The sequence below is a fragment of the Ursus americanus genome, chromosome 1 (genome assembly GCF_024610735.1).
Source record: "Ursus americanus isolate L20-20 chromosome 1, mUrsAme1.1.p, whole genome shotgun sequence".
Lineage (NCBI taxonomy): Eukaryota > Metazoa > Chordata > Mammalia > Carnivora > Ursidae > Ursus > Ursus americanus.
Window position 1 is genome coordinate 2,931,917 of NC_142127.1, and position 27,697 is coordinate 2,959,613.

Consider the following 27,697-nt stretch of genomic DNA (forward strand, 5'->3'; position numbering starts at 1 on the left):
GACACCAGAGAGTTCTCTCCCTCTCTCTCTCTGTGGAATGAAGGAAGGCCAATGGGAGAAGGTGGCTGTCTGCAAACCAGAAAGAGAGGTCTCACCAGACACTAACTCTTAATATTGGACACCTCAATATTGGACTTCTAGTTTCCCAAGACCTCAATATTGGACTTCTAGTCTCCCAAGACCTCAATATTGGACTTCTAGTCTCCCAAGACTGTAAGAGAAGAAATTTCTGCTGTTTAAGCTGCCCAATGTGCGGTATGTGTGCTGGTATTTTGTTATGGCATGGTTTTGCAGAGCAGACTAATAGCTCCTCTGAAGTCAGACAGACCTGGGTTCTAATCCCTACTCTACATTCCATGAGCTATATGGCCTTGGGCAAGTCATTTAAACTTTCTGAGCATCAGTTTCTTCATCTGTCGAACAGGGCAGCTTTATGGGGCTGAAGATGTAATGCAATACGGGTCAGGAGCCTGAACAGTGCCCAGCACAGAGTAGCACAGATGGATGATATGTCAGGATGATATGTCCCCCTTATGCAGGAGTCGCTAGGACCCTCTGAAAGGATCATTGGTAAATTAGATTATCACCCTCTTCCCAAGGACCTTACAATCTTAGAAGACAGAGCAGGCCCACAGTTGCAACTGAGAATAACATGCCTCCAAGAGTTATCTTTCTAAACTCAGCTTGAAGTTAGTCATGTTCCCAATGGGACACTTGACCAATGCTTCCCATGAGTGTATTCCTTTGTGAAATAAGCCTGGCTTTGCCTTACAACTCGTGTTCCTCATGTTTCAAAATGGTTCCAAGTTTTAATATTTGTGATTACCAAAAGTCCTTGCAATTTGAATTTTGAGACCTGTAGTCTCTCTCCAGCCCAGGACAGCCTATCTCTATTCTGAAAAAAACAAAACAAACAAACAAAAAAAAAAAAAAAAAAACAACCGACCTCAGACACACTTCTGTGACTCAGATATTTGGAGGGTTTGGTTTCAGGAGCCCTTGGTTGCTGGGGGATGCTGCCCCCATTCAGCTGTGTGGATCCAGCAGCCAGAAGGAGACAATGGCCACTTTGTGGCTTTGCATGTACAAGAAGAATATTCGGGGCATTTTCTTACCAAAAAGGAATGTCCACCATCTGGCTTTCCCGGGTTTGGGCTGGAATTCAGGGAGGGTTGGGGTAGGGGCTCTCCTCTGGGCTCCTCCAGCCCCCAAGGTTCTCTTGTCCTGCATGCACCACCCCAGCTGCCTGGAGGCCTGTGCTCCCCACCCCAGGGCAGGGGCTCAGCATTTGCTTCCTTCCCACATAGAACAGTCTCTTGGCCACTGCAATACAGCGGGCACTTGTATGTCTGGTGAGCTGAGGGAAGATGGTGCAGAGCCCCAAGTGGAGGTCGGGCTCAGTATTTGATTTCCATCCACTCTGAGCAAGCTCCCTGCAACTGTTGCAATTGGACAACAAGAGAAAAATCCCTTTGTCAAGGCATTTAAGCCCTAAATATAAGTAAGGGATGACTGCGCAAGTGCGGGCACTCAGGCCCAGAGGTTGGCCACGCTCGTTTTCTTCAGGTAATATAATCTGTCTTGTTCCTAGTGCTCCCTGTCTCTGATGTGTTTGACTTGACTTAGCCTTAGTAATTTCCCAGATTAACCCTGGATGGAATAGATGCAGTTCTTACCAGCTTGAAGGCCGACATCCTGAGCCAGCAGCTCCTCCCAGCCTGCGTGCAGAGAGAAAGCAGAATGTCAGTCCTTGTGGCCCTGCCTTGGAGCCCCTGGAGGCCAGGGCCACGTGTGTACATCAGCACGGCCCTGAGCCCTGGGCATGGGGCCCTGGCTCAAGGAGTGACTCTTGAATACATGGATGAGTAAGTCACAGTCCCGTCCAAGTGTGAGAAGATGCTTTCTCAGTTTCTTCCATCTTATCTCATCTTTACTAAGCATCTATTTTGCACTCAGTACTGGGCTTGACATGGGGAGTGTGGGTGGTTTTGAACATACTGAAGACAGTCCCTGTCATCCGGAAGCACAAATTCTATCTACTCAGACATCCGTGAAAACCAGTCATTACCCACACACTGTGGGGATCGCTGAGGTAAGCAGCCAGTGTAGCTAGAGACGTGTGATGTACTTTATCTAAACCTCATAGCACCCCAAAACACAGGTGTTCCCCCTTTTCTTACATGGGACCCCACAAGGAGCAGGTGACTCGGTTAGCAGCACAGCTGGGAATCCAACCCTGAACTGCCTCCTTTCAAACCTGCCCCCAGCACCTGGCTGCCTCCTGGGGGCGTTGGGAGCACTCTAGCAAGGCCTGATTAGCTGCAGCAGGCTGGGGAGGGAGACGGCGGGGGGGGGGGGGGGCGGGGAGCCCTGCCTGCTGCTATCCTGACCTGGAGCACAGGCACTGCACCCTCTTCTGTAGCGAGCAGCAGGAGGCATACTGGCCCTGTTTTGTCCATCACTTTGCCCCCTGCATCTAGCACAGGCCTGCCCCCAGGAAATACTTGTTCAATGAAACTGTGAATGATGTCCTTGGAGAGGCTTTGACACGGACTTTAAAAGATGAATAAGAACTCACAGTGGAAGGAAGGGAGGTCCTTCTCCAAGGATGGTGCAACTTTAGCAAAGTCAGAAGGAAAAGTGTGAATGATGCTGGCGTCAGCATGTTTGGGCTGAGCAGAGTGAGTGGAGAGGTAAGAGAAATGTAGGGGTGTAGGCAGCAGGTGAACGTGACAAAGAGCCTTTTGCTACTCTGTTCTGGTGGACAAAGAATTTTCTTATTCCAGTTTGAATTTAGTGTATGGGCATTTATATATTTAATGACAATCTAAATCTTCCACATTTGTCGAGCACCTACAGTACGAAAGGCAAAATCAGATTGTAGATGCCTTTTTATGGTCTGAGTTTACATTTTTACATTTTTGGTACCTCCTGTCCTGCTCCTGTCCCTGTTCTCCCGGACTGGGATGTTTGGGGGTAGACAGAGGCTGAGAATCTAGGAAAGGTGTCCTTGGGGGCACTGCAGCCCAACCTTCCCACTGATGCTCAGGGCCCCGGGCCTCCATGCCCTGCACTGACCCCATGGGAGTGTGTTTAGGGTGGCGGATGCCGGGGGGTGGGGTGGAAAGTGTGGCTCTGCCATCTACCAGCTGCAAGAGCTGAAGCAGGTCCTGCGAGTGATTTAGCATGCTCCTTCATGAAAAAGAAATGGCTGGAGTTTTGCAGGGTCTCTGTGAGGTCAGGGACACACAGGGAGCGCTCATGAAATGTTTGTTTGTGTCTCCAGCCCCTTCCCTCCCCGGAAGCACTCTTGAGGCTCCTGAGGGATGATCATGCCCAGGCCTGAGACCACATCTCCACTCTTTTCTCATGGAGAAAGAGGTCCAGGTGACCACTCATCACCCGCACACCTGCAGCTAAGGTGGAGCCAGCTAGGCGAGGCTTTGGAATCTGTTTTTTCCCATTTAGGTGGTAGAAACCTTGACATTCCAACAACTACCAGCTGCCCTCAGGGGAGGACTTCCCACGGAGCAGATACTGCTCTAGGAGGAGATGCTGCTATCCCCATTTTATGGGTGGAACAACAGAGGCCAATAGAGACTTTGCCCCAACTATTCAACTGGTCAGAGGAGAAGGGGATTCTTCTGCCCAACTCCAAAATTCATGCACTTTGCCCTACTTCCTCTGGTTTGGGAAAGTTTAAGGGTCTGTATACAAGTGCCAAGAAACTCTTAGCTGAATCCTGGCTCCCAGCAGTTCTCCCGAGGGAGGCTGGTCCATCTCCCCACCTCAAATAACCAGTGAGAGATGGGTGGGAAAGACACAGAAGGGCATTGCCCTGCCTCTGGCTGCCCACCGCTGCTCTGCATCCTTGCTTGCCCGCTCCAGATAGAAATTTGAGGCCCACCCATGGTCTCTGGCTCTGTCGCCCTCTGTCCCCTTACTCATGGCATCTGACCTCCATGTACATCACATCATTCCTCTCCAGACACCAGGATGTGCTTACAGGTATCCCCCTGCCCATCCTGGATTCCCACTTCTCTGACTCCCAGACTCCAGTGACGTCCACTCCCCAGCCACTGGCCCTGGTCTTCCCATGTCCCAGAATTGCTCCACCTCAGAAGCCGTGTCCTCCAGTCACACCCCAGCCCAGCACCATGCCCTCTGCCATAAGAAACTGTTCCATTGCTTCATTATGACCCCTTGGCCCCTTTGTTTCTCCCGGTCTGTCAGCCTGTGTCTTAGCCTCATTTCCTTCCCAGCCAGCCTGGACAATGCCTTACAGCTTTTTTGGAACAAAGTGGTTTTATAATATCCATAAACGTAATACAAATACAAAGTACAATAAACTGCATGACACGTGGTACCCCTCTGGTATAGCATACTCCTGTGAAGTAGGACTCTTGCTCTCATCTTGCAAAGTCCCAGCCCTGAGCCAAGCACAGCAGGGACGTGTCATACCACCTCGAAGACAGGCCAGGGCAGTTTCATGGCCTGTACCTCTTCTAGGACTTTAGAAATGCTTGAGACCTGCCCATGGGCCCTGGTCAGCTCTTTCTGCAAAACAAAAAACGAAACAAAACAAACCAACCAACCCTATTTCAAAGCTCCTGCCAACTTTACTCACTGCACAAAACCTTGATCGGCATCACTGAAGAAAAGAAATGACCTTCAGCCTCCAGCTCTGCCTACTCCTTGTCAGCTCCTGCCTACTCCTTTCCTTCTACCTGTGAGCACTTAAGGGACTGCCCAAGGGAAGGGATGCCCTGATGGCCCCCATTAACCCTTCCAGCCCTTCCCTCTCTGGACTCCTCCATTGGGGCTTTTGCTTTATCAATTACTGTAGTGGTTAATATACGTCCACAAATTCTTTGACACTCTTTCCTTCAAAAGATGGAGACTCATTCTCCCGTCCTTGAGTGTGGACTTAGTGATTCACTTCTAACAAATAGAATAAGGTGAAGGGATGGGGTGTCGTTTCTGAGACTAGCCCATAAAAGGCTTTGTGGCTTCTCCTTTGCTCTCTCTAAGATCGCTTCACTTGGGGAACCTTGCTGCCATGTCATGAGGACAAGCAGCCCTAGGGATGGGCCCATGTGGGAAGGAACTGGGTCTCCAGTCAACAGCCAGTAATCTTGAAAGCAGATCTTCCAGCTCTGGTCATGGTCATAGATGCCCACAGCTCCAGCCAACATCCTGACTGTTACAGGCTAAATTGTGCATCCCCCCAATTCATATGCTGAAGTCCTAACCCCCAGTCCCTCAGAATGGGACTGTATTTGAAGAGGAGGCCTTTAAAGAGGCGATGAAGTTAAATCAAAGCTATTAGGGTGGGGCCTGATCCAACAAGACTGATGTCCTTGTAGAAAGAGGGAGAGGTACCAGGGAGGTGTGCGTGAGTAGAGGGATGACCATATGAGGACAAAGCAGTGAGAGAGCAGCTGTCTGTAAGCCAAGGAGAGGCCTTGGAAAAAAACCAACCCTGCCATAAATATCTATTGTTTAAGCTACTTGGTCAGTGGCATTTTGTTATGGCAGACCTAGAAAATGAATGGAAACCTCAACACAGTCCTTGGCGAAGAACTGCCCAGCTAAGCTGCTCTTGGATTTCTGACACTTGGAAAGTGCATGAGATAATAAATACTTGTCATTTTAAGCCGCAGAATTTTGGAATCCTTTGCTATGTAGCAATAGATAACTAATACAATTACCCCTCACTCTTACATCTTCACCCATTCTCACTGTTCTGGCCTTTCCTCTCTGCTTGAAGATAAACTCAGGTAGCACCCTAAAAATGAATTTTCTTGGCCTCATGACCCCCTCCAGCTATTGCCCTCCTGCTTTTGCTCTACCACCGGGCTCCTTGAAGGAGTTGTCCCTCCACTCCCATGCTTCCTCTACTCTCTCACCTTTCATGCCCTTCCCTGCATTCCCTTTGGCTCTGGGGGCACCCTGGATCTCCTTCCAGGGCCCTTTCCCTCACCTTGATCTCTTCCTGTATGAGGGAGATGGTGATTGTTTTTGTATGCTTGAACTGCCTTCTTCTATTCCCTTTTGGGGAAATTCTCCTTCCTTTGTCCAAACTGTGTTTCTATTAAGGACCGTAAAAGACATAAATCACAGGACCCCAGAGTCAGCCTGTGACCCAAACAAGAGCCAACCACAGTCTTCCCCTGAGATGTTCTGATTGGAACTGGGGATTGGTTTTCCTCTCTAGCCATAAAGTTTTGAAATGTGATTCCAGAACTGCCAGGGGCTTTTGTCCTAGTGTCCTGATAATAGATGATTTGAGAGAATAAATTCGGTAGCTGGAAAGGAAGGAGACAAAAGACAGAAATTCTGTCTATGTCTCTTTGCACTTTGATTATTTGAGCTAAGCCATTTGGATTCTATCATTGAAACTGAAGAATTCTCACTAATTTGCTGGCCCTCATTCTATTCTCTTTCAGCCTGCACACTCCCCTTGCGCATTCCCACCGTCTCCCAGGGCCACCATCAGGATCAAAGCACTTCCAAGTCCAAAATCAATGTCTCCAATGCCCAGCTCCATCCTGAACTCCAGATCCACCGAGGCTCTATTTTCTGGATACGTCCAGCATATAGGTGGGCACATTAAACTCAGCATGACCACAGCAATTCATCTCCTCTCTTCCTGCACCTGCTCTTTCCTATGCATTCTTTATCTCAGTGAATGAAACTAGCAACTGTGAAGAAAACACTTGAGTCATCCTATTACCCCATCTCTAAATGATCACTAGGATCTGAAGATTTCATCTGTTAAAACTTAAGGCTCCCAACTACATGTTGGAAGAAAGCTACTTTAAAAATAAAGACACATATTAAAAGTAAAGAGATAAAGAAAGATATATCATGCTAACACTAATAAAAGAAAGGTAAAGTCATTTCAGCCAGAGCAGACCCCAGGGCAAGGAGAATTAAGAGGGCAAGGAGGAATAAAGAGGGGCATTACATAATAATAAGCAACAATAAATTGGCCTGGAGTGCCAATTCTCAGAGAAGACATGACATTACTTAACATGTATGCACCTAACAACAGAGCATCAAAATAGATGAGGCAAAAATTGGTAGAACTACCAGGAGAAAAAGATGAATCCACTATTATTGTTGGAGACTTTAACACTCCTCTGTCAGTAACTGACAGTCCGGCAGGCAGAAAATCAGTAAAGACATCGTCAAATTCAATAACGTCATTAATCAAGTGAATGTAGTTGGCATTTCTGAATACTTCATCCAACGACAGAAGAATATATATTCTTCTCAAGTTCATGTGGAACATTCACCAAGACGGACCCACATTCTGGGCCATAAACGTACCTGAACAAATTTAAAAGAATACAAATCATGCAATGTCTGCTCTCAGATGATGATGGAATTAAACTAGAAATCAAAATAGCAGAAAAATCCCAAAATGTTTGGAGATTAAGAAACGTATTTCTAATTAACACATGAATCAGGGGTGCCTGGGTGGCTCGGATGGTTAAGCAGCTGCCTGTGGCTCAGGTCAGGATCCCAGGGTCCTGGGATGGAGCCCCACATTGGGCTGTCTGCTGAGCAGGGGACCTGCTTCTCCCTCTCCCTCTGCCTGCCACTGCCCCTGCTTGTCCTCTCTCTCTCCGTCAAATAAGTAAAATCTTTAAACAAAACACATGAATCAAAGAAGTCTCAAGAAAACTTTTTAAATGTTTTCAAGTAAATGAAAATGAAAATACAACAACTTATCGAAATTTGTGGAATATAGTGAAAGATGTTCTTAGAGGGAAATTTGTAACACTGAAAGACTATATTAAAAAGGAAGAAGGATCTAAGGGATGCCTGTCTGGCTCAGTCAGTGGAGCATGTGACTCTTGATCCTGTGATTGTGAATTTGAGCCCCACATTGGGTATAGAGATTACTTAAAAATAAAATCTTTAACGGGCGTCTGGGTGGCTCAGTGGGTTAAGTGTCTGCCTTCAGCTCAGGTCATGATCCCAGGGTGCTGGGATCGAGCCCCACATTGGGCTCTCTGCTCCGTGGGGAGTCTGCTTCTCCCTCTCCCTCTGTACCTCCCCCTGCTCAGCTCTCTCTCTCTTTCAAATAAATAAATAAATAAAATCTTTAAAAAATAAAATATTTTTAAAAATAAAAAAGAAGAAAGATCTAAAATTAATAATCTAAGTTTCCACCCTAGGAAATGGGAGAAAGAGTGCAATATAATCCTAAAGCAAGAAGGACAAAAGAAACAATAAAAATTAGAGCAGAGATCACAAATTTGAAAACAGGAAATCAGTAGAGAAAATCAAAGAAACCAAAATCTGGTTCTTTGAAAACATCACTAAAACTGATAAACCTCTACCCAAGCTAAACAAGAAAAAAAGAGAGAAGATACAAATTTACATCAGAAATGAAAGAGGAACATCCCAAGCATAATTAACTTGATCTCATGGACATTAAAATGATAAAAAAAGAATATTACGAGCAACTAGATCCCTACAAATTTGGTAACTTAGACGAAATAGACCAATTCCCTGAAAGACAAAGACAGCAAAAACTCACACAAGAAGAAATAGACAATTTGAATAAGCCTATACCTATTAAAGAAATTGAATCAATAATTAACAACCTGTCAAAAATGAAAGCACCAGCCCTAGATGGTTTCACCAATGAATTTCACCAAATATCTAAAGAAGAAATGGGAACCTTCTCTATAATACCTCCCAGGAAACAGGAGCAGAGAAAACACATCCTAACTAATACTATGAGGCCAGCATTACCCTAATACCAAAGCCAGATAAAAAACATTGAAAGAAAGGAAAAACTAGAGACTTTCTCCCCTCCTGCCCAACCCTTAGTCCCCTATCATGCTTCCCTTGGGAGACTGGAAGCCTCGCAAGTAGACTTGTTGCTTCTGGTCTCTCCAAAAATTATTCTTCATTCCACCAACTAAGCGATCTTTAAAAGATGCAAATAATTGACATGTCACGTGTCTCCACAGCCAGGAATTGCCATATCTTTTTTTTTTGGTTTGTTTTTAAGTAGGCTCCACAGTGTTTCAGGCTGCAATGTGGGGCCTGAACCCAGGCCTGTCAACCCAGATGCTGAGCCCCTCTGTGTGTCCTCATCCAGCCTGGATGGCTCAGCCCCTCTCTGCAGCCCAGGGCCCAGAGGGACACACCCTCCATTGAAAGGGAGTCCCACCCACACAGGATTGCCTGGCATTTGGGGTGATGTCTGTGGGGTGCCAGTCCCAAGAATACCACGTGACTGGCAGTTCAGGAGATAGAAGTCCCTGAGAGGTGCCCAGAGACACGATGCTCCTGGGTCCTCACCAGGGCTCCCTTCTCTTTCGCCCAGGTAAGGCCAGGTTGAGGATGTGAAGCTATAGTCCTCCTTCCCTTCCTCCCCTAGTATGCATAGGGCCTGGCTACCCCCACTGCCAAACACCTTGCAGTGTGTACCGATGTAGGGCTGAGAGACCCTGCTTCCTTAGAGCCTGGTTCCTAGAGCCTCTTGGGGAAGTCAGTGATGGCAGAGTGGCCTTGCTGAACAAGCAAGAGAATTTCTGAAGAGAATTTCTCCCTCCAGCAGGGCTCTGCTCCCCTTCCAGACGGGCAGTGCGGCTGCGGGTAATTCAGCCAGGGTGCTGGTCCTCCACAATGTGGTATGATGAGCACCTTAAACTAAGTTTATCCCTCCCCCACTCACACCTAATACACACGCCTGGTTTCAGGTGCTTTGGGCTCCCTGCAGGTACAGGTGAAGTGCCCGTCTCTACAGCCTCAGCTCTGGCCCACTCAGACCTGGCTTCAGTGTCCCCTTGCAGCCTCCCTGACTGTTCTCACCCATCCATACCAATGTGTGTCTTCTTCGGTCCCAGAACACCCTGGCCAGTCCTCAGGAAGGGCATTCATGTCCTGTACTGAAACTCGCGGTTTACCTTCATCCAGAGAATAGCTTCTCCCAAGCTTTGATTTGGCAGAGTGCCCTCGGCCTGCCCAGAGACAGCTTGGAAGAGAGGGCCCTTGAGAAGCCCTCTTGACTTTACAGTTTTTGCCAATGATATTTCCTTGCTTGGTATTCCATTTATGACATCCCAACAGGAAAGATGGGCTTCTTCTCAGAAACTGGCTTGTTCTTAACAAGGACATGTTTTAAACTTGTCATTGCTCATGTTTAGTTTTTGCATTGCCCACCAGGTATCTCACAGTAAACTTGGTAGTTGTATTTAGCAAATATACTGGGCCTTCCTCAACTAACCTTTCTCTAGACGAATTGTACTTTCGTACCTTAATCTTCCCTTCATCTTACTTTCTCATTTATTTTATTTTTGATTCTGTTACATTATAGTTATCTCTGTAAGCTGCTTCAAATGACTCTCTTTTGTTTACTTTTTGAATAAGGCACGTGATCTGTGAGAGGGAGATTTACAGATACACGTACCTGGGTATGTTGATCTATTCCACTGCGTCATGGTTCCTTTGCCTACCGTGAGCACTCTGTCCTTAGCCTCCGGAACAAAGCAGGGCCTCAGACTGTACGCAGGCACTGTGCTGAGAGTTTTCCAACAGTAGTTCACTAATTTAATCTGTACAACACTGCTGCAAGGTGAGTGATACGGTTTGATTTGACAGATGAAGAAACTGAGGCTTCAGGTCCCACACCTGGTAGGTGATGAGTCAGGATTTGAACCCATGCTTGTCTGGATGGGAAGTCCTTGTTTATTCCACTTTACCCCTCTCCTTAGTCTGATGTGCTGCACCCTCTAGGACTGCACTGTTCAATATGGGAGCCACTAGCCATATGTGGCTATTTACATTTAAATTCATTTTAGTTAAAATTAAAAATTCAGTTCCTTGGTCACCCCAGCCACAGTTCAAGTGCTCAGTAGCCACATGTGGCTGGTGCTACTGTATTGGACAATGCAGAAGAGAACATCTCTATCAGCACGGAAGGAGAATCTGCTGCTTCCCTAATCCTGCACTCGGTTCCTGCTATGAGGCAGCAGTGCCCAAGCTGGACTTGTACTTTCTTCCCTCTGCAACTTTGTGATGCCCTTGCCTTAGCCTGGAACATCCCAGCTCTCCACCTTGTCATCGAGCCATCCTTTCCTACACAGCCCACTTGTCCTTTCGCCTCCTTCTCTGTCACTCTCCCCCCTTCCCACCCAATCCTCGACCCCAGCAATCTCCTCCTCTGACCCTTGATGCCTGTGAGTGAGGTCTGCACTCCTGGTTGGGTCACTTTTCCTTTGCACAGTCTTACCTCACCAGCCCAGCGGTGAAAGAACGTGGTACACACTGCTTGATCAATTGAGGAGGGGGACAAGAGAGTCTAAAATGGCATTGGATGGAAAACACGACTTCTTTCCTGGCTTTACTTGCCACTAGCTACTCCATTCCTCCATGCAACATATCTTCCCCAAGTGCCTCTTCTCTGCCATGCCCTGGGTGGGTGAGGGGGACAGAGAAATCCTGAGGAGACCCAGCCTGTAACCTCAAGGTGCTCATAGCCAGCGGCCTGGGGCAGAGAAATTTACCCTCCTGCAACTCCACGTCCTCTTTTGTGAAAAATGTACAATTCTTGCTCTTCTTCCCTGCAGCTTGTCATGCGCCCTCAGTGACAATGTGGAAGCAAGAGCCCTTGTGGAAGACGTGAAAACCACACAGTGGTATAAATGCATCTAGGTAACCGGGAATGTTCGTCCTGCCAAGTCACCTCCACACAGGGCTACACACTCTGAGCGCCTGGCCGCATGCCCAAGTGAGGGTGCAGCACGCCCAAGATGGACACACATGGACAGGCCCTCTGGGCAGAGGCACCTCGCAAAGGCCAGACAGCAGGGGCCCAGCAGGTCCTGGGCAACGGGGAAGGTTTCCTACCGGAAGTGTTATTGAGCTGCATGGTTCTTAACAGATTTACTGGGGCTGTGTGCTCTAGGCCTGGGGGGCCGAGTGGAGAATTTTTTTGTTTTTGGTTTTTGTTTTAACTAAAATCTTGAAAGAAGTTCAGGGATTTTATGGGTTAGAACAAAATTCAAGTCCAGAGTTACAGAGGATGGCCTTAGGGGGAGGCCTGGTTGTGAGGAAACAAACACACACAATTTAGGAGATTAAGGATGGGGCCCCACACCTGCCAGCTGCCAGAGCCTCCCAATTCTGCATCTCAAATTTCCTCATCTGTGAAATGCAGATGGATGCCCACCACGCAGGCAGCTCAAGTGAGGCAGCTCATGGAAACCCATGGTGGAGTCCTTCCCCCAGGCACCCTGTTCCCCCAACGACACAACTCTCCACTCCAGGAGGCTTTGAGGCCGGGCAGGAAGGTCCTGCCTCACACAGGGGCCCAGGCCTTTCAGAGATGATTAACACATTTGTCTGCAATTGTCCAAGAAGGTACACAGGTGAGACAGAAGAGCCTGGGCTTTGGAGTCTAGTCTCGACTCTGCTTCTTTCTGTGGGCACCCCCACTTCCACGGTCCTCAGTCTCCTTGTCCATAAATTGGAGTGTGCTGGGAGGACGCAGTGAGATAGCATGTACGGTGTAGCTGCCATCTGAAGGTGCCAGATCATGGGCACCAGGCTGTCCCTCACGCCCCATAATTCCTTGGTGAATCCTTGTGCTATGAGAAGACTGGCGGCTAGGGTAGACCCCACCCTGGCCATCCCCCTTGCCAGTGAGTCTGTTTTCCTACAGCAGAGGGCCAGGGCAGCTTCTCCTCCTCCTCCTCCTCCGCGGCCCCCCCAGGCCGGCCCTGTGCTGATGGAACAAGTTTCTAGGCTGGGGTTCCTGGTTTCCTGGCTCCTGAAAGGAATCTCCAGCTCTCTACTTCACGGGACTTTCCCACCTTGTTTCCAGGTGAGCCCTGCAGCGCTTCCCCAGATCTGTGCCTCCCACCTTCCGTCCAGCGACGCCCCCCCCCAGAGGTGATTCCCTCCTCCCATCCCAAAGGCCTGGGTCCATCTGGCAGGCAGAGAAGCCTCTGGTGCTCCCTTACCTTCTCAGGACGGGTGTCTCGCTGACTCCCTTCTCCACCCCAGGCACTCTGAAAGAGCAGGGAAAGGAGGCAGTGCCAGGGCTCTGGGCGTGTCAGAAAGTAAGGGAGAGGAGGAAGAGGCAGAAGGGCCCCAAGAGGAAATGGCCCAGCAGTCTGGGCCCACGTAATTTATTACAGGACTTTGTCCTTGGGCTCCAGGCACATCCACTCCCACATGGCTGCTGCGTCCCTAGCCAGCAGAGCCTCAGCGGCCTGATCTTTAACCCTGGCTGCTTCAGCAGAGAGTCCCCACAGGCCATCAGAGTCTGCTCTCCACGCACCTATTGCTGGCCACCAGCCAAACCCCATGGTGACAATCAGCTGATCATCCAGGGAGTTCAGCATATTTCCAGGCATCACAGGGACTCCAAGGAAGCCCACGTAGGACCTCTGCTCCCAAACACCCCATGTCCTAATTGGGACACACACACGGGAGATGCTGGGAAGCCTATATCAGAGCTAAAGTCCATCGGGGCAACTAGATTTTCAGCAGGGTCCCTGGAAGCAGAGGCAGCTGGTTTGGGCTGGGTTTCTGCAATGAGGCAGATACGGACTGTCCAGGTGGTGCACCCTGCATAGGGAGAGGCCCTGCTGGAAGGGACGGGCAGTCCTTGGAAGTATGAGGATGAGGGCTCTAAAGGCAGGTGGAAGATAAATCCACAGGAGGTCCTGCTCAGTAGCCCTTTCCTTGGGTGAAGAGAGACCTTGCTCGGTGGTGCTCACAGTTGGCCCAGCTAGACCCAGTCAGGTTTCTTTCCAGGCCCAGGGTTTGGGAGGCACTTGGGAAATGCAGGCCAAGGTGTGGGAAGCAGCTGTCATCTTTTAGATAGAATTGAGGCTCCATCAGGGCAGGAACCCTGACCTTGGCCTCTTTTGGAGACAGGAACCAAGCGCTGGTGGGAGAGAGCAGTGTAAAGTAGATGAGCCGCAGAGCTGGAGATGGTCCCAGATGGAGGCAGAGGCCATCACTGCCTGATAGTGTTCTGTGTTTCCTGTGGGGGTTCCTTGCAGTCCCAGCTTCCTTCTGCTAAATACTCCTTCTGCTGAAACAGCTTTCTCACAACCACGCAGCCCATGCCAGGGGTAGAGAATGAGCTGGGGGATGAATTAACGAAGGGCCATTTGGAGGAAGCCTGTACTCTGAGACTTTTAGCCAGCCCCTTACCCACTCCCCATGAGTGCTGTGCCCTAGTCCTACCCTGGCCTCTTGCTCCCTAAAATCTTAGCCAGTTTCTGGGCCAACACTTGTTTTGGGGGGCTTCATGTGGCATATGGCTTCTATGGTTTGGAAAGATATCATCTCACTCTCAGAGGATTGGCACAGCTGCTCCTGGCAGCTCCCGGAGGTAAATGGTGCGCCGCTTGCTCTGGGACCCGTGGCAGCAGGCTGGGTCCTCAACAGCCCTCTTCCTCTGCCCTTGTGAAAAAAAACAGGAGAATAGAATATGTGTGCAGATGAAAGCTATTTATAAGATATCTCTAAACAGAGCCTGTCTTAAACACAATTTGGCAGAAACACATTTTGGACACCTACAAACAAACTTGTTTCCTGCTTCGTTTTTTACATTCGACATTTGAATCACACACATTTTCTTACACTGTACCAAACTCTAACCACCAGTCTTTAGAGACCGAGTTCTAGTCTCTCCTACAAATGCCCCATCTTTTGTGTAATCGTCCTCCCTGGATGGACATCAGGAAGCACCCAGTCCTCTGCTATTGTCCACAACACTGCAATGACCAAATCTGTGCTCACAGCTCTGCTTGCGTTATGACACTACAGGAAAGTTCCAGAAGGGAACTTGCTGAAGCAAGGGGCGTGAGTGTCTTGTTGCTAACCTCTCTCAAGTGGCACATCAAGTCCTCCCTGCCAGCAAAGGGTGTGCATGTGGTTACTGCAAGGACCTGGCCTGGCTGCCGTGTGAGTTGGCAGGGCTCACAGGGGGGCAACCTGAGGGACACTTCTCCTGGAGCCTCAATTGTTCCATTGCTGAGGTACTCCAAGCCCTGGAAATCAGGGAGAGGGGCTGAGGGCAGTTAGGGCAGGATCTTCCCTGTCACACCTGTGACAAAACTTGGCTTTCCTGCAGCCTAATGTGACTGCCACAATTCTCCTCAAGATGCAAATATTCTGTTAACCTTTAAAAATATGTTTCTGAGGGGCACCTGGGTGGCTCGGTCAGTTAAGTGTCTGATTCGGCTCAGTTCATGATCTGAGTCCTGGGACGGAGCCCTGACATTGGGCTCTGTGCTTGGTGGGGAGCCTGCTTCTCCCTCTCCCTCTGCTCCTTCCCCTGCTTGTGTGCTCTTTCTCTCTGTCTCTCAAATAAGTAAATAAAATCTTTAAAAAATATATGTTTCTGAGCTGAGCCAAAATGCCTCCATAGGACAACTTATGTTTCATTCCATTTCTGCCCAACCAACCGGCCCACTGTAGTATCACCAGAGTGAAAACAGAGCTCTTCCTTTCACCTCTACCAACACATCCTAGAGCAACCTGAAGTGGCTTGTTTCCTGGTGGCCCTAATCTTCCCCTCTGGCCTACAGCAGCCAAGTTATCCATTAACGCTGTAAAATGGCACAGCTGGCAGCATAGGTCTCTGTGACTGAGCCACTCTTCAGATAGTGTTAGAATTCCCAGTCTCAGGGAACTAGCATTTAATGAGTGTGTGTAGGTGCTGGGCTCTTTGCAGGTGCCATCTCATATCATCACCAAAATCCACAAATTAGGGGTGCTTATCCTCATTTCATAGTGAGGAAGTTAAAACCAAAGAGGTTAAGAAACTTGCTCATGTCACACAGCTAGAAGTGGCGGGGACAAGTTTTGAATGGAGGTCGACCTGACGCCAAGGCCTGGGCTCAGCCTACTTTACATCACACCATGCCTCACACAAAGCACCACCACCCCCAGGGATCGTGTTTTTAGAAACCTTCAGGGAAGGTGCTTCCCCAACTTCCTCGCCCTTGCCCAGGATCAGAAGAGCCTTTCACTTGGGAGGGCAGAGGTCTCTGAGGTTCCGAGGGCAGAGGAGTATCTGGGAGGGGGCGAGCCTTAAATGCCTTCCTGCAAACGCCGTGACGCACAGGACAGGAATGTGTATCTCAGGACAACCCTGTGTAGTTCAGGGTTTCTCGATCTTGGCACTACTGACATTTTGGGCTGGATTATTTGTTGGGGGTTTGGGGAGAGCGGTCCTATGCACTGTAGGATGTTTAGCAGCAGCCCTGGGCTGTAGCCATTAGAGGCACTCCCCCAGTGGTGTAATCAAAATGTGCCAAATATGGCCAAATGTCTCCAGGGGGACAAAACCATTCCCAGTTGAGAACCAATGTATAGCTCATAGGTCCAGGTGCAGCTGAGGCTGAAAGAGGAAAACATCAAAGGCCAGAAGGGGACATCCTCTTGGATGAGGTGACGCCGCACTTGGCCTCCTTGAATGGCAGGAAGGGTGCAGAGAAGGGGCTATCGGACTGGTGCCCCCAGGGGACATGCCAAGGAAATGACTATCTTCAGGACAGCCCAAGTACTTCATCCTCCTTTGATCAGCAACTATGAGATAGACATTGCTGGACCAGGCAGAGCTTGGATCCAAAGTCCTGATGAGCCAAGGAGGCATCCACCATCTCAGTCCTGGAGGAAATGACTCATTTCTGATTGTGCTTTATCACCATAACCCATCTGAGGGATCCACCCAAAGGCTTATCCAAGGCAGCAGAAGGGGCAAAGCAGGGACACAATATGGAAGAGTCCCTTCCTCCCCTCTGGAGGGCTGTGGGAAATCCAAGGGATAAATCTTGGTCTTAGGTCCTGGTATTTAAACCTGGACCACTGGTCATAAACAGGGGACCTCTGCCCCATGACCAGGGTCAATGGCATCCTGGTGATTAATTTGATTGCCCTGGGGAGGTTCAGGTAATGGGAGGAGAAGGCAAAACTTGATTATGTGGCAGTTCAATAAACCAGGGAACCCGGGAAATTATGTTAATGATGCTGATTATGATGATGGCAATGGTATTTTGTCTAACTCTTGGGAGAGGTTGAGGGTGAAGGGTGCCTTGTGAAGGGCGCCTTGTGAAGGGCTTCCTTTCTGCGGAGAGAAGCATCAGGACAGAGCTCTTATCCTTGACTGGAATGCTCTGTGTGCATCAAGACCAGTTTCTTTTCCTTCTGGTCCCATAGCAAAGATACTCTTTCCAACCTCACTCACAGAAGTGGCCATGGAATGAAGGTAAGTACTTGCTCCACTTCCAGGCCCTGTGGTGTCCTGTGCTCTTTTCTTCCCTCTGCTGGTAACATGCAGACTATCCAACAGTGGATTCCGAGGCCCTAAGGAATGGTGAAGCCACAATATGAAAAGAGGCTGGGTTCCTGAATGACCCCTGGGAGCACAGTACCATCTCCATCCCACCACTGACCTCACTGACCACATATACAAGAGCAAGAAATAAATATTTGTCAAGCCACTGAAATTTGCTGTTGTTATAATATTTAACCTGCCATGATTAAAACGTGATCCCTCTCCCATCCAAATCTGCTTTTGTCTTTTAAATACCAGCTCGAGGAATGCCTGGGTGGCACAGTGGTTAAGCATCTGCCTTCGGCTCAGGGCGTGATCCCGGTGTTATGGGATCGAGCCCCACATCAGGCTCCTCCGCTGTGAGCCTGATTCTTCCTCTCCCACTCCCCCTGCTTGTGTTCCCTCTCTCGCTGGCTGTCTCTGTCTCTGTCGAATAAATAAATAAAATCTTTAAAAATAAATAAATAAATAAATAAATAAATAAATAAATAAATAAATACCAGCTCGAATACTCTTCTTCCAGGAAGTTGGCCCTGACTGCTATAGTTCACTCTAGCCTTTAATACCTATGGCCCTTTTTACTCAAATCACATAATTTACCTCTTAGCATGTATTTTTTTCAAAGTATGACTTCCTGATGGACTATAAGCTTTTCAAGACAAGAATCATGTTAGATTTCTTTTTTTTTTTAAAGATTTTATTTATTTATTCGACAGAGATAGAGACAGCCAGCGAGAGAGGGAACACAAGCAGGGGGAGTGGGAGAGGAAGAAGCAGGCTCATAGCAGAGGAGCCTGATGTGGGGCTCGATCCCACAATGCTGGGATCACGCCCTGAGCCGAAGGCAGACGCTTAACCGCTGTGCCACCCAGGCGCCCCCATGTTAGATTTCTTTGTATCTTCACACTGCCTAATAAAAATAATAACTATCATATATATTATTTCCCTGGAACCATTATTTATATATAAACACATTTAATCCTCACAACAACTCTATGAGATAAATACTACTATTATCCCCAACTCATAGATGAAGACACAGATAGGTTAAGAAATTTGTCCAAGGTCACACAGCTAGAAAATGATGGAGCCAGGATTCAAACCCATAAACTTGGGGCACCTGGGTGGTTCAGTCAATCAAGTGGCTGCCTTCAGCTCAGGTCATGATCCCGGGGTCCTGGGATTGAGCCCTTCATTGGGCTCTTTGCTCAGTGGGGAGCCTGTTTCTTCCCCTCCCTCTTCCCCTCCCCTCTGCTTATGTTCCCTCTCTCATGCTCTCTCTCAAATAAATAAATAAATAAATAAATAAAATCTTTTAAAAAAACCCACCCATAAACCTGAGTAATGAATGAGCTTCCAGTAGGTATACCATCTTAACCATAATTGTTCTAGGAATGTTAGCTTGTATGTCCAATTGAAACTGCCGCTGCCTCTTTAGGACAGGGAGCAGTGGTGTCAGTCCCATCTGTTCTAGCAGCTGAAGCTGGCTAGATGCAGAGGAGCTGTCACCCATACCTGCTGACCGAGGGAGATGCAGGCCAGCTGGAAACAAATTGTGCAGGTAGGGCAGGGCAAGACTTGCTCTTTTTGCTAGTAGGTGTTCACTACACAGAGCCCTGGAAAAAATGTCAGTCAACTTTTTTTTTCCCCTCATCCCTAAAACTAGAGATTACAACCCCTAGTAACAAAATCTCTCCTGGATCAGCTCTTGATATAATTATCTTTCCAGGGGTGCTTGGGTTGCTCAGTTGGTTAAACATCCGACTTCGGCTCAGGTCATGATCTTGGGGTCCTGGGCTCGAGCCCTGCATCAGGCTCCATGCTCAGTGGGGAGTCTGCTTCTCCCTCTCCTTCTGTCCCTCTCCTCACTGGTACTCTCTCTGTCTCAAATAAATAAATAAAATCTTGAAAAATTATTTTTCCAGCTTTACATTTCCTGTTAAACCTAGACCCAAGAATACCAACTATGTTCAAACGGAGTTTGGAGCCAAAAGGAAGGCCAGGATCTCAAGGTAGTCTGCTGTGCAACTCTCTCCCTGACAAAGTCACTCAGTCACTTGCTTGGTAGGTGTTTACTGAGGCCCTGCTCTGCAGCAAATCATTCTGGGTTTTAGGGTACAGGGGGACTCACACAGCCCCCATGCCTCGGTACTTACACAGACACAGGACAGATGGAAGGAACTTGCCAGGAAATCTTCTGTTTGCTTGTTTGTTTTTAGTAAAAGAATCCCACACATCTCCCCAGTGAGCTGAACTAGGTGACTTGCTTCCGAAGAATAAAGAACGGAAAAAGAGAAATAGTAATGTAACATTAGAGAGATCTAGAAGATACAACCCTAACTAACCTAAGTGTTATGGGCTGAAAGGTGTGTCAAATTGCATATATTGCAGTTCTACCCTCCCAGTACCTCATAATGTGCTGTATTTGGACATACGACCTTTAAAGAAGTAATTAAGGTGAAATGAGGTCATTCACGTGGGTCCTAATCCAATCTGACCGATGTCCTTGTAAGAAAATGTGAGGTCACAGATATGTACAAAGGAATTTCCCACGTGGAGAGGGAGGGAGAACGTGGCCATCTACAAGCCAGGGAGAGACTCCTTAGGAGACACCACCCCTGCGGCCACATTGATCGTGGACTTCCAGCTTCCAGAACTGTGATTCCACAAATCCTTGTTGGTTAAGCTGCCCAGTCTGTGGTGTTCATTACAGCAGCCCTAGCAGACTGATTGTTCCTCATCCACGAAGTGACCAAGTTTAACATCTCCTGCAATAAGTCATGTACCTAGGCTGTGGTAAGGAGGGTGCTTTGCTCTGGAGTATTCTTGCCCAAAGCCACAACCCCAGTCTAATCATGAGAAAAACATCAGGCAAACCAAACTGAGGCAATTCCTCCAAATGTCTGACAAGGCTGTCTCAGAACTGTCAAGATCGTGAAAGACAAGGGAAGTTTGAGAAACTGTCACAGATGAGAGGGAACTAAGGAGACATGACAGTTAAATGCAGTGTGGCATTTGTAGAAAGACAGTCAAAATTTAAATAAAATCTACAGTTTTGTAATTGTATGTCCAAGTGTTGGTTTCTTGATTGTGACAAATGTGACGACAACTGACAATATAAGATGTTAATATCAGGGACATTGGGTGAGAGATATATGAAACTACACTCTCTTTGCAAATTTTCTGTAATTCTAAAATTATTCTAAAATTAAAAGTGTATTAAAAAACAAAGGCTCCATTTGAGCCCCCGCTTTCAGTTCTTTGGCATGTATATCAAAGCATGGAATTGTTGGGTCATATAGTAATCCTACGTTTAACTTTTTGAGGAACTGCCAAACTTTTTCACAGTGGCTGCACAATTTTACATTCCCACCAGCAACTGTATGATTTCAATTTCGGCGGGTCTTCAACACTTGTTAGTTTCCATTATTTTGATTATGAGCATTCCAGTTGGTGTGAAGTGGTATCCCATTGTGGTTTTGATTTGCGTCTTTTTAAATGACTAGTGATGCTGAGCATCTTTTTGTATGCTTAGTAGCCACTTGTGAATCTTCTTTGGAAAAATGTCTATTCAAGTCCTTTGCCCATATTTAGAAAAACTGGGTTGCTTGCCCTTTTGTTACTGAGTTGTAGAAGTTCTTCAGGTACTCAAGAAGCCCTTATCAGATATGTGATCTGCAAAAAATGTTTTTCCTTTCTGTGGGTTGTCTTCACTTTTTTAAAAAAAGATTTATTTATTTGAGAGAGAGAGAGCGCGCGCATGCATGAGAGGTGTTGAGCAGAGGGAGAAGAGAAGCAGACTCCCCGCTGAGTGTGGAGCTCATGCAGGGCTCAACATGGGGGAAGGGCTCCATCTCAGGACCATGAGATCGTGACCTGAGCCGAAATCAAGAGCTGGATGCTTAACCAACTGAGCCACCCAGGCGCCCCTCTTTTTGCTCTTGATAGCGATCCTTTGATGCACAAAAGGTTTTAGTTTGAAGGAAGTCCACTTTATCTATTTTTTCTTTTGTTACCTATGCTTTTGGTGTTATATTCAAGAAACTATTGCTACACACAAGGTCATGTAGAGTTGCTTCTATGTTTTCTTCTGAAAGTTTTATGGCTTTAGCTCTTACATTTAGGTCTCTAATCCATTTTAATTTTTGGTGGTGTAAGATAAGGGACTAGCTTATTTATTTTTATTTATTTATTTATTTGTATGTGGATATCCAGTTTTCCCAGCACCATTTATTCAAGAGACTGCTCTTTTCCCATCGAATGGTCTTGGCACCCTTGTCAAAAAATCTGTTGACCATAGATGTGAAAGTTTGTTTCTGGACTCTCAATTCTATTCTATTGGTCTACCCTTATGCCAATGCTACACTGTTTGATTAATGTGGTTTTGTAGTAAATTTTGAAATTAAGAAGTGTGAGTCCTCCAACTTTGTTCTTATTCAAGATTATTTTGACTCTTCAGGAATTTCTTGAAATTCCATATGAATTTTTGGATGGGTTTTTCCATTTCTGCAAAATAAAAATGCCTTTGGGATTTCAATAGAATTGCATTGAGTTTGAGGATCATTTTTTTTTTAAAGATTTTTTTAAAATTTATTTGACAGAGAGAGAGACAGCCAGAGAGAGAGGGAACACAAGCAGGGGAAGTGGGAGAGGAAGAAGCAGGCTCCCACCAGAGGAGCCCAATGTGGGGCTTGATCCCAGGACTCTGGGATCACACCCTGAGCCAAAGGCAGACGCTTAACGACTGAGCCACCCAGGCGCCCCAGTATTACCCATCTTAACAACATGAAGTCTTCTGATCTGTGAACATGAGATATCTTTTCATTTATTTATATCTTCTTTAATTGCTTTTGAGAATGTTTTATAGTTTTCAGTGCACAGGTCTTGCACTTCTTTAGTTAAATTTATTCCTAAGTACTTAATTCTTTTTGATGTTATTGTAAATGGTATTGTTGTCTTTTCAGATTGTTCATTACTAGTGTATATAAATAAAATTAATATTTGTGCATTGATTTTGTCTCCTACAACTTTGCTATCCATAGCAGCATTATTCACAGTAGCCAAAAGGTGGAAACTATTCAAGTATCCATCAACAGAAGAATGGATTTTGTAAAATGTGGTATAGACATACAATGGAATATTATTTAGCTGTAAAAAAGAATGAGTTTCTGACACATGCCACAACACTGATGAATCCTGAAAATATGCTAAGTGAAATAAATCAGTTACAAAAAGAAAACTATTATATGATTCCACTCATATGGAACATCTAGAATAACCGAATTCACTGAGAAGAATGGTTAGAAGCTACCAGGGCCTGTGGGGGAAAGGAAAATGGGGAATTATTGCTTAACGGATACAGGGTTTCTGTTTGAGGTGATGAAAAATTTGGAAATAGGGGTGATGATTGCATAATATTCTGAACGTAATTAATACCACTGAATTGTGCACTTAAAAATGACTAAAAAGGCAAGTGTTATATGTATTTTGCCACAATTTTTAAAAATAGCTTTAAAAAAAACCAGTCTGTGAAAGTCACTTCGAGCAACCTTGGTTCCAAAGCTGAATTCCCTTCTGACACACTGCCAGTCTCTGCTTACACACATTCAGTGATGTGGAGCTCACCACAAAGAACCCAAAGCCCAAACCAAAACCAAACCAAACTAAAACAAAACAAAAACAAAGAATTCTTTTGTAACTTGAATGATTATTCAACCACACACACAAAATTACATATTGAAGTGGGGCTTTGCTCAGGGCAGGACACATCTCTGGTCTCTATAAAAGGTGAGACCACAGTGAGTCCACAAAGACATCTTTGCTTGGATCATCGGGAGTGGAGATGAAGCCTGATCATAGCACATCGAACTGGGTGGCTTCCACACCATGTGCAAGTGAAGACTGGCACTTCTGGTTTTCAAATTGTGGGCTCCCTATTAGTGGGGTGTATCATTTGATATGACATGACAACATTAAATAGAATCAGATAGATGTTATCATGTGGAGCAAGAGTAAGGACTATGTGCTATAGAAAAACTTAATGACTTATTCCCATCCTCTCCCTCCCTCCACCAATAGACAACAAATATGTTTTTTATTCTATTTTTCACATTTTAAAAATACAGCTACAAGCAACAACAAATGTATGTTATTCTCCCCTTGTCACAAAAGATTAGATACTCTTAACACTGTTCTGCATTTTGCATTTTCTCACTGAATTCAGCTTAGATATCTTTTTGTATCAGTATATAACAGAGTTTCCTCATTTTTTGTTATAGCTACATAACATTCCATTGTACAAATGTATCATAATTTTGTGATCATTCCTCTTTGGATATTTCGGTTATTTCCAACATTTTGCAAGTAGTACTGCAATGAATAATTTTGTAGATATGTAATTTGTACATGGTCAAATATATTTGTAGGATACATTTGCTGAAGTGAAATTGGCCCATGTGCTGGGCCAAAGAGCACATGCATTTGTAATTTTTATAAATATCTCCAAATTGCATTTGTAGAGGACTGTACCAATATACCCCCACAGCACCTTATGAGAGGATCTCTTTCTCTATGGTCTTACCTGTAGAATGTTATTGGATTTTTGCAATCTGAGAAGTGAAAAATAATATCTCAATATGATTTTAATTTTTTGTTTTCTTTTGGGGTGAATATCTTTTCATGAATCTTAGAGCCATTAATATTTTCTGTGAATTGTCATATTAGTTAACCATTTTTCTGTTATTAGTTTTTTTTTTTTAAGATTTTATTTATTTGACAGAGAGCGAAAGAGAGAGAGTTCGTGTGCAAGCCCGAGCACAAGAAGGGGGAGCAGCAGGCAGAGGGAGCGGGAGAGCAAGGAGTTCAATGTGGGGCTCCATCCCAGGACTCTGAAATCATGATCTGAACTAAAGGCAGACGCTTAACTGACTGAGCCATCCAGGCACCTGAGTTACTAGTCTTCGTATTGGATTCTTCTATAGTCTTCTCTAGGGAGATTAGCTCTTGGTCTCTAATATGAGTTGGAAAAAAGTTTCTTTTCTTAATCATTTATATTTTGGTTGGGCTAATAATGTGTTCTTTTGCCATGTGCACATTTAAGTTTTCATTTCATTACTTTTTTAAAATTTTTATTTTAAGGTCAAATGTTTCAGTTTTTTGTGGCTTTGGGCTTTTCAATCTTTGTTGGAAAGTCTTTTTCTCTCCATATTTACTAAGGAATTATTAGGTTGGGGTTTTGTACGCTGTTGTAGTTGTTCACATAAATAAAATTAAACCATTTATAGTATTCTGTATTTTTTTTTCACTTAATCTGGATATCCACGTGAGAGCTGAAGATCCACTTCAATAATACTAGTGTGCTATGCCGTAATACTGTTGTTTAGTGATTATCCACTATTAATGGCTTTCAAGTGAGTCTCGGTTTTCAGTATCACAAACAACTAGGTGGGACAAATCTTGCATGTGTTCCAGTGAATTGTGAGGCTGCGATGTGTGAGAAAGAGCACAGGGGTGCAGCCTTAGGACGCACTTGTTCCATTTGTTTTTTTACTAGCAGGGCCCCCTAGTGGCTCAAGTGTAAGAAGGCGGGTCAGAATTGGGAGCCTGGGCTTCTATGATAGAGAATAATGAAACTAAGGGGCCTTCAAACTTTCTGATTTAACTCTCTCATTTGACACACACGGAAACTGAGACTCATGTAGGAGGCCAGTAGCTTGTCCCAGCTCAGCAAGCACAATAAGCCCAGAGGCTGGCTCAGAACCCAGATCTCTGAGCCCCAGTTTGCAGCTCTGCCAGTGTCAGGCTGTTCCTTATATGGCCTCCCTTTTGGGTGGCCTCTCCACCACCACCAGCATGGACCAACTATGCCGGGGCTGTCCTTAAAATTCAAGGCAGCTGAGACTCAGAAAGGCATATCTGTGCTGCTCTAGCATTTCTCTATTGGGGCCCTGAGGGACAGCCAGTTGGTGAAAAGGCTCTGGGGGACCTCTCCGGGATCTGCATTTGCATTAGCATACTGCTTTAACTAAGACTGTTTATTTAATTCGAAAGGTGTGTCCTGTCTCACTAACTACATTGTTGGCTTCCTGAGTACAAAAACCAGATCTGATGCTTCTTTGCAGCCTCTGGGTCTCAGCACATTGCTGCATGTTCAGTTGGCTTCTGTCTCTCCATTCTTCAAACCACTGGAACAGTTAGAATCTTTATGTTAGGGGACCCTGGGTGGCACAGCGGTTAAGCGTCTGCCTTCGGCTCAGGGCGTGATCCCGGCGTTATGGGATCGAGCCCGAGCCCCACATCAGGCTCCTCCGCTATGAGCCTGCTTCTTCCTCTCCCACTCCCCCTGCTTGTGTTCCCTCTCTCGCTGGCTGTCTCTATCTCTGTCTAATAAATAAATTAAAAAATCTTTAAAAAAAAAGAATCTTTATGTTAAAATTCAGTAATTATCCTCTTGCAATTGCATTGTTTAGCCCAATCACTTTCACAGCTGTTGGTCTTGTACCTCCAGTGAAATTACAAGCTCTTTATGGCAGGATTTGCACTGGGTTCCCATCCACTGAACCTCTTCCTGGACTTCTCCACAATAATGTGCCTTATTTACACAGGCATACTCTCACCCACTCTCTTTAGAAGAGAGTTTAGATCCTAGAGTCTCCTCTATCAAATGAAGGGAAGTTCATATTTTAATTTTATACCTCTGGTTTCAGGCACTGTTAATTCCTCGTTCTTATGATACTTGTAACAGCCTGAGAAGATGTCATTCCCATAGTAGGGGGCAGGTTTAGATTTCAAAGCTGTTTCTATTACACAGGGGAAGGAGTGAACTCTCTTATAAGAAAATAAGAATTTCTAGAGAGAAACCACCCCTCTCTCTTCCTTCCCTTCCCATGCCCATTTCTGGAACCTAGAACTGGGTTCTGTCAGCATATCCTGACTGGCTAACAAAGGGTTCAAGGAATAGCAAAGCAGGGATGTGTCTCGACTAAGGGCACTTTGAAACTTTATAGCAGAGATGGCATCAGAGAATCCACATCTCTCAAGCCCAAGATAGGAGGTGGACTTTCCAGGGCACCAAATGAGGCCTTACAACAGGCTAGGCATACCTAGACATCCAGTCTATGCTTTGATAACAAAAGGCCCATTGTATGTAGGTCTACACATTCTAGGGAATCCTTGCTTACCTCTACTGGCCCTCCTCTACTCAAAACGCAAGAACATTCTCCACTTTGAGACAAAAGCAAACAAGTAAGGAAATGGATTTTATGTAGATTGTAATAGGGAGAGTGCTCCAGAGATAAAGATCAGAGTGCCTATCCAGGTTGTTTTTGCCTTAGACTTTCATAGGGAGGAAAAGTGGGATGATCTGCAATCAGAAGTTTCAGTCAGGTGAACAGAAAATGTTTATCTCTGTCCAGCTAGTTTCAGTGTGCAGGGCAGACTTCTAATCATTCATGAAACAAAGAATAAGAAGTTGCAGGGTCTGAGTGGCCCTTAGGAGCAGGCTCAGACACAAGGGGAAAAATCTTCTTTGCCTGGCCTTGTTACAGGCTAACAAAAAGGTCATGAAAGAGTGAAGAGTGAGTTTTATCTACGTCATAGGCAGAAGGGTGGTTCTTTACAGAAAGCCCTTCAAAGATAACTGATCGGTCAGGCGGTTTCTTAACCATTGCTGTTCACCATGGGCATAGGACTCAAGTAAAGTTTAACAGTGTCTTTCATCAGGGGTCCCTTTCCCAAGTAAAAACTTGTACTTCGTATTACTGACCAAATGGCTTCTTAACATGGGAATTAAATTATTATTTTTAAGTAGGCTCCATGCTGGGGCTTGAACTCACAACCCTGCAAGACCTGAGCCGAAACAGTCCGACGTTTAATCGACTGGTCCACCCAGGCTCCTCAAGTTGTTATTTTAAAAAGATAAAAAAGGAAGAAAAATGCCTTGAAAGGAGGCCCTTTCAATCATGCCAGTTAGCAACACACCACAGTCGCCGAAGCTTTGAACTACAAGTTCCAGAGAGCAGTGCGCCACTTCCGTCCCGTACTAAGGGCGGGAATCAAGCGCCTCGCTGCACGACGGGAAGCATACTTAATTTGCCGCAAAATGAAAATGTAGTTGTAGCGGGTCTTCATTTTCCAGAGACATAACTGAAGAAGATCCTCAAACAAGGCGCACGGGCAGAGAACCAAAAAAGTAACGTAATCACCTCCCTAGGAAACATACCCCACTCCTCCAAAGGAAAGTATTTAACTGAAGCTGGAGCTCCCGCTCGATTTACCCAGTAGTCTCTTTTCCGGCCACGCTGTGCGTCATTACCGTTGCGTCTTCTCATTGGCCAGATGATAGGGGACGGCGCCTGCGCGCTGCATTCC

At 46.1% G+C, this 27,697-nt stretch overlaps 1 protein-coding gene across 2 annotated transcripts in view; it reads right to left on the reverse strand.

Annotated features, from left to right (window-relative positions):
• The window catches only part of MYO7B (myosin VIIB), a 90,180-nt gene extending 77,130 nt beyond the window's left edge, over nt 1–13,050 (reverse strand). For both annotated transcript variants that reach the window (XM_087870466.1, XM_045777722.2), the window contains exons 1-2: nt 12,993–13,050; nt 1,677–1,718 (exon numbers count right to left, since the gene is read on the reverse strand). In XM_087870466.1, coding sequence (XP_087726592.1) covers nt 1,677–1,694 — 18 coding nt within the window. In that variant the 5' untranslated portion in view covers nt 1,695–1,718; nt 12,993–13,050. The remainder of the gene's footprint in view (nt 1–1,676; nt 1,719–12,992) is intronic.
• Nucleotides 13,051–27,697: the final 14,647 nt, after the last annotated feature.